The sequence below is a fragment of the Podarcis liolepis genome, assembly GCF_965112155.1.
Source record: "Podarcis liolepis genome assembly, chromosome: Z".
NCBI classification, from domain to species: Eukaryota; Metazoa; Chordata; class Lepidosauria; order Squamata; family Lacertidae; genus Podarcis; species Podarcis liolepis.
Window position 1 is genome coordinate 15819686 of NC_139570.1, and position 16738 is coordinate 15836423.

A 16738-nucleotide genomic window follows, 5' to 3' on the forward strand; every position below is an offset into this window, starting at 1 on the left:
GGCTGCCTTCTATTTGAAGTTTTTCTTTTCAGAATGTGTATACCTATTTGCATATACAAATTAGGTAAGTTAATTATTAATATAAGGTTTTAATTGGATAATCAATATACCCATCAAACCTAATAAAGGTCAGAATTAGATGTTTAAAATTCATTTAGAAAAGTCACACTTTGTAATTAGGTTACTTATTATAACAGACTAATTAGCTTAATATTCTTATTTGTGCATGAAAATTGGAGCATCACATTTTCATTTAGATGAAGCATTAAGATGAATTATATATTCTAATGAACTACAGTTTTTTGGAGTTATATCTTAGAATCAAATGAAGTTTCACATCTAATATGAGTGAGATGAAATTTAATGACAGATAGCAAAGAGGAGTTTCCAGTCTTTGCTGCCACAGTGTGCTATTGTAAGCCTCTGAGATTAAAAACTCACCTGTTATCTTGAAGCAATATTATTGCTAACGATTCACCGTGAGTTGTATAGGTTAGTGACATACAGGTAACTCACATTTTAAGCAGAACTAACGTTCTGGGGATGGGGCGCATATGCAAAAAGCATATACTCAAAAACCACCGCATAACCAATCTTATCTTCAAGAAGTGGCACGTCAGATGGGCTTGAGCCCTTCCCTCTAAGCAAGGCAGAGAGTTTGTAAGCTCTCCATCTTGCTTACTGTGCTCTGGGAGGCTCTCGCGAGATCTACAAGGATGACTGAGTGCCTGTACGATCTTGTGAGAGCATCCCAGTGCACAGTAAGCAAGTGTGAAAGTTTCAAAGCTGTGTCAATGCCAAGTAAAGCTTGTACAAAATGAGCTTTTAAGCTCTTTGCCTTCCATGCATTTAATTTATGTGATTTTAGCTAGCCGTGTAAAGTTGAAATGTGGGTAAATACGTGTAAGTTGTGAGTTACCTGTACTTTAATCTTTATGTGAAACCTCTTTGATTTATTTTTTTAAAATTCAAGTGATGTATAAAATTTATGAAATAAAAATAATAAAAAGATGATAATAATACTTCATTTGATTATATTGCTTTCCTGTCAGCTCCTATAATCAAATTTCCAAACACCTTCTTATATGATTAGTTACCATTATTATTACCATTATTATTTAGCACTTTATATAGCTTGGTTAGTATGCCAGCACTTGTAATAAATGCATCCTACTGGTGCCTGCATTTTAATATTAAAGTAGAAACTTAACTTGCTTAAATGGGCTCTTCAGAACCAAATAATCTTTTCCCACAAAGCAGTGAATGCAAAATGCTAACACTACGCCTATCCATACTAAGAAAAGGAAGCAAAATTTGAGAAACACTTCTAATAAGTGCTAGGCCACAGTATTGCAAATCTCTTCAAATGAAATCCTAAGATTTCTGTTTTGTTTCTTACCGGTGCAAAAAAAGAAAAGAATAGCGAAGCTAATAATGAAGTGTAGTAGTTAAGTAGTCAAGACCCTGATTTATTAATTATTTAGTAGACGATTTGCTGCTCTTCATCAGGGAAGCCTACAAAAAAACAGTGTCCAATTTAACCATCAGATACATATAAACTCTTTCAAACCATAACTATCAATGAAATTATGCCTCCTGTGTTATCTAGTTCTTAATGTAGCCTCTTTTTCTGTTTTCTTATTGGTACTTTAGAAAAAGAGCAAGTGAGGGTGAATTGAGTGGAACTGTGCTTGTTTCTAAAATGCTGGAAGTGAGTTTTTGAAATATACAGAATCCCTGTTAGACCAGGACAAATCTTAGACAAGTTAGATTTTCTCAGCATGGCTCTATTATACATATATCTTGAATCCCTTTATACAGCATAAGGACATACCATGCTTCCATGACCTGCTTACCCCCCCACCATTCTACCTTCTTGGCCAAATTGGAAAATAGTGATTTAGAAAGGGGTGGCCACACAGTTAGAATTACTGTCCTGCTTTTGGGTTTCTCGTAGGCATCTGGTTGATGCAGCCCGATCCAGCAGGCTCTTCTTATGTTAATAAGAAACAGGACACTTCTGAGATCAGAAACTTGCTTTTAGTGATTGAATTCCCATTCCACACCAAGGCAAACCACTGCTTAGCATAGACGTGCTAGCTGCTGAAGAGATTGTTGCAGCTTTGCACCCTCCCTAGGTCTTTTAGGTCAGCATAGTAGCGAAATCAGTATTTGGCTCAGATTGTCAACCAAACCAGGGATCAGGGTTTAAGGTTTCTCCTCCTTAACCACAACATATAGCCAAGTTTTGCCCTGTGGTTACAAGTCATGGCTAAGGGAGAAAGACCTTAACTATGATCTTGAGTTTGGCCAACATGCTAAGCCAAAGAATGACTGTCTTTAGAAGCCTGAAGGGGAATCAGTACATATGTGCAGCTGTGGTAAGTAGTACTCTGGCTTATGTTGATGAGCAAAGAAGGCCACCATCATGAGCTCACAGTCCATTCAAAGGGGTGGGGATTGCTGGTTCCACTCTTACCCCTTGCTTTCTTCATTTTAGCATCCTATTTTTTAGGGGGAAATGGTTGCTATCATTAAACTATTAGATGTCAAACATACTTTTTGATCTTTTGAAAAGGACCCAGAAACCCAGTAGCAAATCTCAGTCTGCTTTCTGCCTACCCCTGCTCTAGACCATCAAATTCCACTTGATTCTCACTTTGTGTTGGCTCAGAAACTAAACCTGTTGGGAGAGGGGGATATGGTTGTCTGAATTCCCCATCTGTTCAAAGGGAGGTCTGATTATTTTCAGTGACAGGACTGGAACACTGTTTAGAAATCTTGTAAGTAGCAAAAGCATAAATCAGATGGTCCATAGGGAAATAACGCACTTGTAACAGTTATAAAAATCTGTCAATGCCTCTTCCTCCCCCTTTTAATAAAGTGTAGGATCAACTCAAAATAATGAAATTCCCTTGGTAGCATTTTGATGGACAATGACCTCATAATACAAATAAACCCTTGCATAATGCACAATTGTGGTCAGTGACCTAGAGCACTTATGCAATGAATCATTAAAAAAAGAGTAAGGCATCTGAAATGCAGTAAAAGATCACATCTGACAACTGTCACTGGTTTCAATCAAATACTTTTAGGTGCTTATATGGCTTAGTCTGGCTGAATGCTGTTGTGAGACTAGAAGCTTTTAATGATTTTATCTGCCTGTGGCATTATTTGTGTATCCCCAATAACTATTATGTTCCTACAGATTCATGACTGGCTGTGAACATGGCTTAAAAATATAATGGAGTCATTTCCCCTCCTAATGTCAAAGGGAAAAAACAGTTTTGGTTAAGCTAGTATTATTTAAATATTTTTCCTTCCATAAACCTGATCAAAGGAGGGTTTTTGTTCATTTGTTTTGGTTCTGTGTTAAATAACTAACAATAATTCCAAATTGCATATATTTGGAAAACATCTCAAATTATGAATAAAAGTGCAGTAATTAGTATATGGCCCTCAGAAATTACAAAGTGGTATACACAGCTATATTATGTTTATTACCCTTTTCTTGCTAAATTTTTGTTACTATTTCATTAAACACAAAATATCCCAGTTTGCACACAATGTTAAGCCAAATGATGGTTTTTTGAGGATGTGTGAGCTCCTAGATAGGAGGCAAGCTAAGGCCTGGGGGCCAGATCCGGCCCAATCGCCTTCTAAATCCAGTCCGCAGACAGTCTGGGAATCTGTGTTTTTACATGAGTATAATGAGTAGATTTTATTTAAAATGCATCTCTGAGTTATTTGTGGGGCCTGCCTGGTGTTTTTACATGAGTAGAATGTGTCCATTTGTTTGTTTGTTTGGGTTATTTGTGGGGCATAGGAATTCATTCCCCCCCCCAAAAAAAAATACTTTGGCCCCCCACAAGGTCTGAGGGATAGTGGACCGGCCCCCTGCTGAAAAAGTTTGCTGACCCCTGTCCTGGATTATGGCCACTTTGCTCCTCATCCAGTCTTCCTGCTGCTGTGATGTTGTGAGCTGAGCTCTGGTTATTGTGTAACCCTAGCTTGTGGTTTGTTCTGCTCTAGTTGAGCTATAACTAAGGTTTTGTTTTTTAAAATTGGGTTTACATCTTGCAGCTATCTGGAGAAGATAAGCCATAAATCTAGATTCTGACAACTTGCTAAGCCAAGCCATGCCAGCAGGACTGGAGGAGGAGCAAAGTGGCTATGATTTCTCCAGATGCCTACACAATTATGCTAAGCTATGGTTTGGTTTAGCATCCTGTGCAAAGTGAGACAGTGTGTCTTCTGCTCCTAGTGTTTCTAACTGGGGTATCTATGCTGGGAAATGAAATAATTATTGAAGCAGGATTTGGAAATGTGTGTGTCACCCTTGGTCTTATTCAGCCCTCTGAAGATTTAAGCTTGGACTCTAAGTTGCCTGACAGAGTTTTCACCCTTCTTTCCCCTATCAGTAGCTTCTTTTGAATAGCAGGAATGGGAAGAAGAGAGCAAGAATCACACAGTTTGTGAATATTAGGAAAAAGGAAATAGAGCTATATGGGGATGTTCCCTTTTATCTCCTTGCAAGAACAAAAGAAAGGGGTTGATGAGAGCGGTTGGGAAGAATCAACAGGTTATTACATTGTGAATATCAGTGACAAGGATACTAAAACATGTCAACAACTAGGCATTGTGCTGATATTATATTAAAAGTGATCCAGTCCCTAGGCTTTCAGTCTAAAAGACAACAGCATGAGAAAAGGACACAAAGAAAGGGGAAATGGTGAAGGATAGGCAGAGATTAATGGAATAATGCTGTTTAAAAGCCCACTGCTGCGTATTATAGAGATGAATGAAGATGGTAAAATAAGATGGCATGAGGAGAAAAGAGAAATATTTTCTGAAGGGAGGGGAAAGGGTCCTCAGAATCAGTAAAGTTTTGTTTTTGCATGGTAAAACCCTTGAGTCATACTGCTTACAGTGACGTAGGTGGTGCTGTGGTCTAAACCACTGAGCCTCTTGGGCTTGCCATTTGGAAGGCCAGTGGTTTGAATCAGTGCTGTACAGTGAGCTCCCATTGCTCTGTCCCAGCTTCTGCCAACCTGGCTGTTTGAAAGCGTAGCAATGCAAGTAGATAAATAGATACCACTGCGACTGGAAGGTAAATGGTGTTTCCATGTGCTCTGGTTTCAGTCACAGTGTTCCATTGCACCAGAAGTGGTTTAGTCAAGCTGACCACATGACCTGGAAAGCTGTCTGTGGACAAACGCTGGCTCCCTCGGCCTGAAAGCAAGATGGGTACCACAACCCCATAGTTGCCTTTGACTGGGTGTAACCGTCCAGGGGTCCTTTACCTGGTTGTTGTTTTTTTAACCTAAATGGTAAAAATGTGCAGTAATTGTGTCTCAGGAATAAAGAAACATGGGCTTCTACAACTACTATGGGAAGTAGAGCAAATATGTCTTTTCAGGTGGCATATATACATTATGGAAAATAATATTTTAAAAGTGATCATATTGTTCTGATTACAGGTAGGTAGCCATGTTGGTCTGCCGTAGTTGATACCTTCTATACCTTCTCTCTGAAGAAGTGTGCATGCACACAAAAGCTCATACCAATAACTAACTTAGTTGGTCTCTAAGGTGCTACTGGAAGGAATTTTTTTATTTTGTTCTGATGTATTGCATGAAGAGTGTTTTTGCACATAATCCACAAGCTGTTTCTAATCTTGCAGATGAGCTCGGTGAAAATGTTACGGCCTCGCCTCAATGGCATCCTTTTCAAACTTACATTTGAAGAGCACATAAACAATATCAAGCCTGGCATCATGGCAGTAACAATCGCCTGTGAGGAACTGAAGAAGAGTGAAAATTTTAGCAGACTGTTGGAACTTGTGCTACTGATAGGAAACTACATGAATTCAGGCTCAAGAAATGCTCAGTCACTTGGCTTTAATATTAGCTTTCTTTGCAAGGTAAGCCTAAGCTACACAAAATAACGTAACTGTTGGTGGTAGTGTTGAATATCTTTAAATGTTGCTATAATGTTGCCTCTGGTTCCTGAATATTTACCTATACAGTCTTATTTCTTGGCAGATATTAGCTTGGAAATAATAATTTAAGAGCAGCTAACAAGTTGTTACCTGGCACTTGCCCCTCTTGCACAGGCGACCTTATGCAAGTAGTGAGATGGAAGGTCTGTTTGTTAACATTGCTTACTCTTATAGATCAATAAATGTTTCTGCTAGGCTGATATGTGAACGTTCAACCCAAGGAAAGAATCCTGAATTTCACTGAAAAGTATCTGGTAGAGTTGGGACGGAAACACCATATTCCTGTGTGGCATCGGTGAAGTTAATAATAAAATACTGTATTTTTCCGTGTATAAGACTATATTTTTTCCTAAATTTTTGAAGTTTAAAATAAGATGTCGTTTTATACATGGATAGTGCATAGTGCATTTTCTTAATTTTGAGTCCCCAAAAATAGGGGGCGTCTTATACACGGGGGGGGGGGTGTTATACACAGAAAAATATGGTGATATATCTAATACTGATTGGAAAGTTCTAGAAGTTTTTCTTAAATCTGATTAAAATATGTTTTGAAATATCCAGTTGAAAAATGTTTTATAAAGAAGTCTGCTCAACTGTGGATTCAGGTGGGGTGTTTGGGTACAATATTTCTTAGAAGCCCCACACAAAGTTTTGTTATTTACATTGTGAAATAGATAGAAAACACTATGTAATCGCTTCACATATTTTGGGTTTTTTTTTCTTTTAAATTATTATTTTAAATCACAGTGAAAAATTATTTGGGTGAATGTAAAAGATTACAACATCATTTGGAAATGCATGTTATGAAAATGGTTACTCTTTAAATCTTTTTGTATACCGAGACATGCAGATGAATCAATCATGGATTAACCTGGTTTTAAGGTCTCCCTCCCCCATCCCCATGTGCACTGCTAAATTTGAAGCATGGGGAATTAGTTGCAACTATCTTGGTCCCAAATTTTACATACAGTATGTTTGTGTGTGTATTAAAAATTCTGTATGTAAAAATTGATATTGTCAACAAGATTGTACATATGTGTTACAGGGCATATAAAGCTACCCAATAGTTAATTAGCTTGTCTACTTTGACCAGCAGCTATTTAATTTTGAAATCATACGACTGACCTATAAAATTGTGAAGTAAATAGAGGAATCTATCCCTAGTTCAGTTTTATTGTCCTGTAGGATAAAGGCTCAGGGTGTTTGATCTGGCCTGCTCTATATGTGCCAAAATGGACATTTGTTGGCCTGTTAAAAAAAATTCCCGTTCTGATATTCAGTTGGCACAATTTAAAATCCATTCTAAGTAAACATATCTAATGGGGAAAAGTTAATTTCCACAGATAAGTAACCCTTTTATGATCGGATCTAATTTTTAATATACCAAACTGAAAACTTACATAATTCTTCATATATTCAAAGTCCACTTTGGCTACTTCAGCAAAAATTGCTTCACAGATCTTGTAGTCAAAAATAACATTACAGGGGAAATTTAATAACTTAATATCAAACAGTTACAACTGGCCTTCTCAGTTCTGTAGATCTAAAAAATAGTTTTGCAAAATGCTAGTCTGACATAAGCAGTAACACACACACACACACACACACACATTTCAGTATAGGATCATGGATTTATGAATGCGTTATTTCAGAGATGGTGAACCAACAGTTCTAAGTAATCCATTAGAAGTGCTAGGTGGGAATCCAAGTAATGAACAATTACATCTCTGCAGTAGCTGTCTCAAATTGCTTCACCATGTAGCAAGAGACAGTTTCAGCAATAAAAGGTTTGACATCAGTTCTAACAAATTCTTAGTATGATAGTTTAGTATGAATAAGTAAATGAAATGTTAAGTCTCAAAATGGGTGTGCCATAGAGTATTTTCATTAAGACAAAGTCTTAAGTACATAAGTGAAAGAACATGGCTGTATGAAATGACAATCCAGGACTCTGCCTTTCAGAGAACACCACCACTGGGATAATATCCTGCTTGGGATATTTATATAAGAGTCATGCTGTCTATATAAAATAGCACTGGGATTTTTTGATTACCAAGTGGGGTTGGAGAGAGAATGCTAATTTATATGTGTATATGCAAATCTAGAAATAATTACTGTAATTTTAAAAGTAATACAAAACATCTTACCATAATGGGGAAGACCGGCCAAGTAACCTGTGCATCTCATAGTCTCATGCCCTTGCTCCCTCTTCTTAGCATTCATTCTCTTTAAACTGGATTTGCACTGGAGAGCCTTTCAAATACAGTGGAGCCTTGGGTTACGTTGCCTCCGGCTTACGTCACCCTCGGCTTGCGACCGGTGCAAACCCGGAAGTACCGGAACAGGTTACTTCTGGGTTCACGCACATGCAGAAGTGCTAAATCACTCCGTGCGTGTGCACAGACACAATGCTTTGGGTTGCATCATTTTCGAGTTGTGGCAGGGCCTCTGGAATGGATCCCCGTCGTAACCCGAGGTTCCACTGTAGTGGAGTGTCATCTGTAAAGAAGGACATCTGGCCACCCCAATTTAAATATGAGGAAAGTTTGTTCAGGTGCTAGGAGTCCTTCAAATAATTGGTTGCAAACCAATTATTTAGGATTAAATGTCACCAGTAGCACTTTTAGATTGGGTCTGGAAATGTACAGGTAGCTATTGCAGCTGATATAGTATATGTGATGGAGCCACTTTGTCCTGAACATTTCTGGGAAGTTACATTCTGAACCAGCTGGAGCTTTCAAACCTTTTTGTAAAGTGGTTTCATGTAGAGCACATAGCAATATAGTCTTGTCTGGATATAAGCAGGGCATGTGCAACTATGGCAAGGTCATCAGCAAGCTTTTTGAAGTGTGTAGGTTAAGATGTTAAGAGGAATGTCTATGATAAGGATTACAGGGTGAAAAAAACTAATTGTTAATGAGGCCTCATACATTTTATAATTGCACATTTGCAAAATCTGTCCTGCCTTCTTTTAATGGTTTACACTTCAGCCTGTTCCCATTCTTCACCCTAGCCATAAAATGATGTCCACAGATTTTGCTTATGTTGGGACCTGCGAGCTTTAGTAGCCATCTAGAAAACTGAGATGAGAATCTGTCATTTTGTTTTTTGAAAGAAACATAAGTTATTTCCATCGTAGTCTGCCATTATGTTGTGTACATACAGTTGTATTCATCAAATGCATTTTGCATTGAGGCCAATTAAAAAGTAACAGTTCATAATCATTAAGATTTTTTTTTAAGCAATTGAGTCAAAATGTCAAATGAAACTATAATTGTGCCACTAATATACGGTTGTAAGAATCCTCTGTAGGGTATAAATCAACTATAGGTTGCCGATGTGCCTATGAATACTTAACAGAAAAGGCAAATAACTGGAATGAAGATGTTGTTTTAGACACAGTAGGCTTGATGGTAGGCAGAGACTTGCTGTTTATTATTGCTTGCTAGTTCATTATAGTGGTGATCTGCAGCAGTGCTTAAGTGAAAGTGTATTTGCCATTGTTATAGAAACTCATGTCTTCAAATTATTCTAATTACGATCCAAGCTCAGGCTGATGTTTTTAAAACAGCCTTCAGTGCAGTTTGTTTAAAAATAAATCATCTATTACTGTTTCATTCATTGAATAAAAGTTCTCTCTCAACATTTTTCTTCTCTCCTCGCTACCATGCCCCACTTGTTTCCCATCTATTACATGTTACAAAACCAACAGATAGCACTTTAGGAAGAGGTTTGCAGTGAAAACCCCAAGTTTCAGATTAATGGATGCTATACATGAACACCTTGCCAAATACATTGCTTTGAAATCAGCTACCACAATGCTGGTTGTTTCTGCAAATCTGTCCTTAGACTGATCTAGTTATGGAGCAGTGGGGAAGGGCATTGTTTAGTGGCAGATGTAGAAATACATCCAGGAAAGCATGTATTAAACCTGCCTAGTGCTAGCTACAAAACTAATGTCTTTATGTTGATTGCAAATCCTTAAAAATGCATTATCTTTCCGGATGTTATATTGCAGCATGTGGTGTTATTGAAGAAAGCGGTGATTTGTAAACAACCCTTGGCAGCGAGCACAGAACTTAATTTTGCTTAAATAAAGGAGACTGCCATTAGAATTCATGTACTGTATCGAGGCTGGCAAGCAGGAGCAGTAGTTTTGATATATGCACTGAAGTGTTCATGATTGTTGATTCACTGAACAGTTAATATTTATACAAATATGATACAGAAAGAAGCAATATTTGAGTGAAAGCAAAACTGCATTAGCAGTCAGGAGCTTACTACATCTTGTTGGTAGTTTTGAAGTGACTAGGTGCTATTTTTCACTTTGAGACATGTAATAGTGCGTGCCCTCACACCGCTGTGTGGCAGACCATCAAGTTGAACATGTGGTTGCAAAACATCTAAATATCTGTTTAATAATCAAACCTATAGTTTAGTACAGTAACCACCTTCATTCGGTCAGGAGAATTAGAAGTGTGCCATGAGCTCATATGGTCTAATCTTCCGTTTTGTGTGCAAAATCCTGCCTTTGGCTAGTCAGATCTAACCATAGTGCACCATTACATCTGACTTATGCTAATGGTAATAATGGTTCTCTATCTAGAGAATTAAAAAATATAAGTATCTGTTGAACATTGCAGTTAGTGTTAGGCTCAGTGCAGACTGTGATTAGGAGGTCAGGAATGTTATTTTTTTCTTCAGGACCTAAATTATGTTCAGTGCAAATATCAGTGAATACCAAACATTCCAGTATGTAAAGTACTTCTCTCTGTGTGTGTGTTTCTATGTTTGCTTGTTCTTTTTCCAGCCTGTGTAACCTAACCTAAGGATAAAAATCTTGTAAGACCACATTATGTGTCTAGTGTTACCTTGAAAATGGTGTGATTTAGAGCTGGAAGCAGATGCAGGACTGTGGGTAAAATGATGAAAATGTCTCTTTAAAAAGAACAGGAAATGTATTACTAAGGAATAATGCATTTCCCTCCTTATTTTTCTTTTTCCTTTTACAGATTAGAGATACTAAATCCTCTGATCAAAAAACAACACTGTTACATTTTCTGTCTGAAATTTGTGAAGAGAATTATCGGGACATCTTAAAATTCCCAGATGAACTTGAACATGTGGAGAGCGCAAGCAAAGGTATATGGCGAGATAAGGCACTAAGAGTAATTCGTATCTACTTAGGTGTGGAATGTGCTTGGAACATTTCATTTTAGATTGTAGGATTATGTAACCTGTAAACATTAATAATCCTCGCAGATACATTTTTTCCCTTCTAGATGTTTATTGACCTAAGGAAAAGGGAGGAAATGTTTTTCTATGAAGCACTAACAGTAATAACACAGCATAGCACCATGTAACATTGGTACCATTATAATATTTAGCTTGTTACCTAGTTTTATTATCCACATGTGCAATTATAATGCTCACAATGATGATTTTCCTTATCTGTTGCAAAACTACTTAAATGAGTATTAATTGCAGCAACATAATTTTGTAAAACATCTTTTCCACAACACACACTGTTTATTGTTGTAATAAAAATAAATAAATAAATAAATAAATAAACAAAAAACAAAAAAAACACTGATATAATATTGAAGAACAGTGTTGTTGAATAGATATATATTTACATTTGGCTTACCATACCATAATACTACTGGTATACTGGCTTACCATACCATAATACTACTGATATACTATATAGTAAAGTTTAAAAAGTAATAAAACTATCTATCTATATCTATCTATCTAGGCGAATGCACTGAATATGCAAATACATTTAAAAGCATTGAGATAAATGTTTAAATTAAAAAATTCAATTAAATCATTGCAATTTACCATATTAGCCTAAATAAAATTTATCCACCGCTTTTGAACTGCTGAGCAAAACTTGTAACTTTTGCTGTCATGAATTTGTCAGAATCAGACAATAAATATGTAATTTTTGTTTGATCGGCACCATCAAGTACCATGCTTAAAAATTCAGAATATACTCTGCCTTTGGTTCAGAATACAAGGAGCGGTATAGTAAATAATGATAAATATCTTCTACTGCTTGGGCATGTTTGTTTATTTATTTATTTATGGAAGTTTTCAAATATCTACACATATACACAGCCTTTTTGAAAATAGCTCTGCAAATATTTTGATAAAAAAGCAGAGTATAGATGTTTATACCCAGTTGCTATTTTCATAAGTATTTGGACCGTATGTATTAATGGATGGTTGTTGGCATCCGTCTGTCTCGGGAGACATTGCAGTGTGCCTCCGGGGGCAAAATCAAACTGCTGGAGAATCACAGCACCTGCTGTGGCTGCAGAGATTGCTAACTTGTAACTGCTGCCTCCCATGTCCAAAGGATAGCAGAGCAATATGTTTGGCACTAGCTTGGCTGAAGGAGTTGCTGGAAGGAGATGTAGAAGGTGCCATCCAACCATATTCGGGACTTTACTCTGGATTTGTGTAGGGTTTACTCCTTGGCTTTTTCTTCTCCTGAAGATATCCCGCAAGACTGCAGAGGTTTAGGGTCAGAGTTTTTCTTCTCGTAGATGGACCATATGGGGTGTTAGGGGAGGGGTGGTACCTCTGGTGGGGGACACACCTTGCACCTTCTGGGGTAGTTTCTCCAGCTTTGGTCCCCATCCTGCTCTTGCCACGTTTGACAGTGGCCACACCCCCGGAAATTTGACTGGCCAGCTAAAGCAAGTGAGGGTAGTTGATGGGTCTCAAACCCTCACTGACTTAGGGACTTCACCCTGCACATGAATTGAGCAGATACCAATAGTGGGTCCAACAGTCCAGAAGGTGGTTTCTACATGGAAAGTGAAGGGCAAATAGGGCTTGTCAACCTGTGAAGGTACTGAATAGTAGCCCCCATCTAATCTAATCGTTTGTAAAGAAATAACACAGAATGTCTGAGGAGCAGAGTTGTGCCACTGCATCTGCCCCATGGTGTTTTATTATTACACTGTTGCATGCCTGGGCCCTTATCATCTTTGATATCTGAAGAAGAGACCCTAAACATGAGCTGCTGCTTGTGTCTAAGAGCTCCATTGAGTGATTGAGTGGTTAGCAAGGGGAGAGCTTAACAACAGGCCCAGGTTTGAACAACATTCTAAGCCAAATCTTGGTTTGTTCAGAATGATACAGGGCAGGGAGGCTAAGTAGCTGCGAGCTCCTCTCAGAGGCAAATCAGGGTCCCAGTATGCAGATCAGTGTTTGTGCTTAATTTCCCTTCACTAACAGTTTTTTAGTTAAAATAAAAAAAATCCTTCCAGTAGCACCTTAAAGACCAACTAAGTTAGTTCTTGGTATGAGCACCGGGCTCCCACGGCTTGCGGAGAGTTGCCTGCATGCCGAAGGCTGGGCTCCCGCGAAGCTGCTGGGCTCCCGCGGCTTGCGGAGAGTTGCTTGAATGTCAAAGGCTGGGCGCGCTGAGCTCAGTGTGCCCAGGCTTCACGCGGCTCTCCGCAAGGCGCGGGAGCCCGGCGCTGGGCTCCCGCAGCTTGCGGAGAGTTGCCTGTTCTGGGGGCTTCCCCCTCCCCAGCCCTGCGCCTGTGGGGGGGGGAATAATTCTTTTCTCCCTTTATTTCCCCCCAAAAAACTAGGTGCGCCGTATGGGGCGGTGCGTCCTATAGGGCAAAAAATACATGGTAGACTACCATAGACTACAATAGACTACCATAGACATGGTAGGCTACTCATAGAGTTTCTTTTTATTTTTAAAATAAACTTATAAAAAAAATCTCTTTTACAAAGCCTTACTGGTTACTAGACATGTTTGATAAATCCTTTATTGGTTTTCTCCTGTGGCTAACACTTTAAGTTGCAGCTTTGAGGATTTTTTTGCAGTTTGATTTAAAACCTCTAGTGTGTGAGAGGTCAGCTCAAGGGATTGAACTAAAAGGGTTGGTGAAGTTTAATTAAAGCCATTGCATCAGTAGGCGGGGGAAACATTTATTAATGGATCTGAAGTTCCTATTAATCCTAATTTTTTTGTATAAATCTGGTCGGCTTTGCTTCAGTTAAATTTGTTCCGTTCTATGAGATAAAAGCTAGTTAAGTTTTCTGTAAACAGTGTTAACTGATAAGCAGCATAAATTATTCCATACTTTAACAACTAAACTCAGGGCTTTAAAGTCCTCTATGCACTAATAGGTAAGAGGCATTCATACAATTCTTTCCACAGCCACCACTGTACTGCACATGAAGGAAATACCTGGAGGAGAGCCTCTGAATGTGATCTCATGCCTTTTATGCAAAATTAATTATGTATTAGGGGGAAATACTTTTTTAACTTAATAGAATTCTAGAATTCTAGAGTTGGAAGGGACCCAGAGGATCATCTAGTCCAACTCCCTCCAATGCATGAATATGCAGTTGTCCCACACGGGGATTGAACCTCCAGCCTTGATATTATCTGCACTGCACTCTAACCAACTGATCTATTATGGATTTAAAATATTTTTTTAGAAGGGTATAAAAATTGTATGGGAAATTGGAAGAAAAGGACAACAAAGTTTCAGATAGCACATAAGATAACCCATCCTGTATGAGCAGCATGGAAGTCATATTTTAATATGAAAAGGTCAGGAGATTGAGAGAATAGATAATAAACATACCGGAATCATCATTAATCTGTTCTTAAGTCATAGCAAAATATTTCATCTTATTAAAGAAAGGGGTTAGTTATATGCCTATAAGCTTATTCAAATGAAAAACAGACACATAATTATTTCAGCTCCAAATGAAGTATCACAAGTTGTGGATACCTCAGTAGTGAATTTGACTGACAGAAACTACCGTATTTTTCACTTTATAGGGCGCACCGGCCCATAGAGCACACCTAGGGTTTTTTTTGGGGGGGGGGGAATAAAGAAAAAAAAATTTCCCCCCCAGGCATGGGGCGGGGGAAGCCCGATCTTCCCCCGCCCCCAGAACAGGCTGCTGTCCGCAAGTCTTGGGAGCCCGGCGGGAAGTTGCGCTGGGCTCCCAAGGCTTGCAGAGAGCTTCCTGAAGCCTGGAGAGCGAGAGGGGTCAGTGCGCACCGATGCCTCTCGCTCTCCAGGCTTCAGCCAAAACCTGCATTCGCCCCATAGGACGCACACACATTTCCCCTTCATTTTTGGAGGGGAAAAAGTGCGTCCTATATGGCGAAAAATATGGTAGTCCAAATGGGGCTTCTGACAAACAAGGCTGAGCTATCAGTGTTTGCAAAGGAACTCAGATTTGCAGAAGTACAAATGAAAACAGCTGACCGAGAAATAAGCATGCTCAGTGGTCATCAGGAGCAATGAAATGTTGAGTGTCATTTGGAAAAGATAAATTTGGAAACTGAAAGAAGTTGGGAGATAGAATTGACCTCTTTGCATTGCTAGCAGCCATAATATTCTAGAGCATGGCATAGCTAGCTGGAACCTTAAATGGGAGCAATTGTGTTAGAGAATGAGAATGTATCACCAAATTTTTGTTTTACTGCTTGTGGTAGCGTTCTTTACACATAAGATGTCATCTCCCAGTAATTAGTTTTTTTCTGCTTGTGTTGTTAATCCTTGTTTTAGTTTGTTACTGCCCTTTTGTTTGTAATTTTTTGGGAGTTGGTGGCTTTGAGTTACTATCCCTTCCGAGTTTATCCCTCCTCAAACACGGGAATGAAGGATAGTCAGGCTATGCAGTAGTTTAGGTAAAACACTTTTCTCCTTACTCCATAGTGGGGTATATTTGATGTGACTTAACTGGATATCCATAACCCATGAAAGTATTAACTGTTCCTATGGGAGAGGACAATGAATTTGTAGTTGACATCCACATATATTTCTTTCTTTGAATGGCTTTTGGGACAGCACATTTTAACTAACAGTTGTTTCTTAGGACTTTGTAAATTGATAACAATGCATTTATGTGCATACATCCTGATGCATGCTCTCATGTATTTACATTATTCATAATGTATTTACATTATTCATTTTTCATTTTTCACCAGTTAAGGTTTGAGGAATAATGCATAGATATTATTTTTTGTTTGGTGAGAATATCTATCTAATTGGTTTTAAGTGCTTTTAGTTTCTTTTTATTTCTCTGTGTGTAATTTTGTTTCTTACAAACCTTTATTGTGGAGCACCCTGAGATATTATGAAACAGTGTGCAAATGCAGTAAAATAAACTAATAATTTGTTGTGAAAGTATAGTTGTACTCACCTGAAATGTAGTTTTCCCATTCCCAGTTCTAGGTCAGCAGGATGGCTCCACCCCTTTGATAAAAGTCAGGGAGCGAAGTTTTAGAGGTACAGCTCCCATCATGCAGTTCTGCTGCAGCCTTTGTCATGTGCAGACAGTCGCTATTAGCTCCTGTTGATTTCATCAGGTTCCTCCCTTCTTTGGCACTAAGACCTTTAATAGCAAGAATAGCTTAGTCATTGTCTTTTTTTCACTTTATTTTCTTCTGCTTCGCTTTGCCTTTATTCCTTTTTTTCTGGAGCACCCTCCGCCTCTACTTCTCCTGCTCTCAACTGTTTTAAAGGCTTTATCACTCCCCCCCAACTCAGCAAAGATACAGGGTAGGTTCAGTTAAAGTTAGTTTTAGTTTCTTGGGAGGTGGGTTGTTTCCTTTTTCCATGATTCTTGGTTTTCTTGAGCTTGGCAAGTCTCAGAATTGCATGATGGGAGCCCTAGTCCCTGAAAGTTTGCAGCTTGCCTTTGACCAAGTGGGTAGAGCCATCAACCCATCCTGCT

At 38.5% G+C, this 16738-nt stretch overlaps 1 protein-coding gene across 9 annotated transcripts in view; it reads left to right on the forward strand.

Moving 5' to 3' along the window:
- The window catches only part of DIAPH2 (diaphanous related formin 2), a 359470-nt gene that overhangs the window by 139105 nt on the left and 203627 nt on the right, over window positions 1-16738 (forward strand). For all 9 annotated transcript variants that reach the window (XM_083484624.1, XM_083484625.1, XM_083484618.1 and 6 more), the window contains 2 exons: window positions 5684-5923; window positions 11014-11143. In XM_083484624.1, coding sequence (XP_083340750.1) covers window positions 5684-5923; window positions 11014-11143 — 370 coding nt within the window. The remainder of the gene's footprint in view (window positions 1-5683; window positions 5924-11013; window positions 11144-16738) is intronic.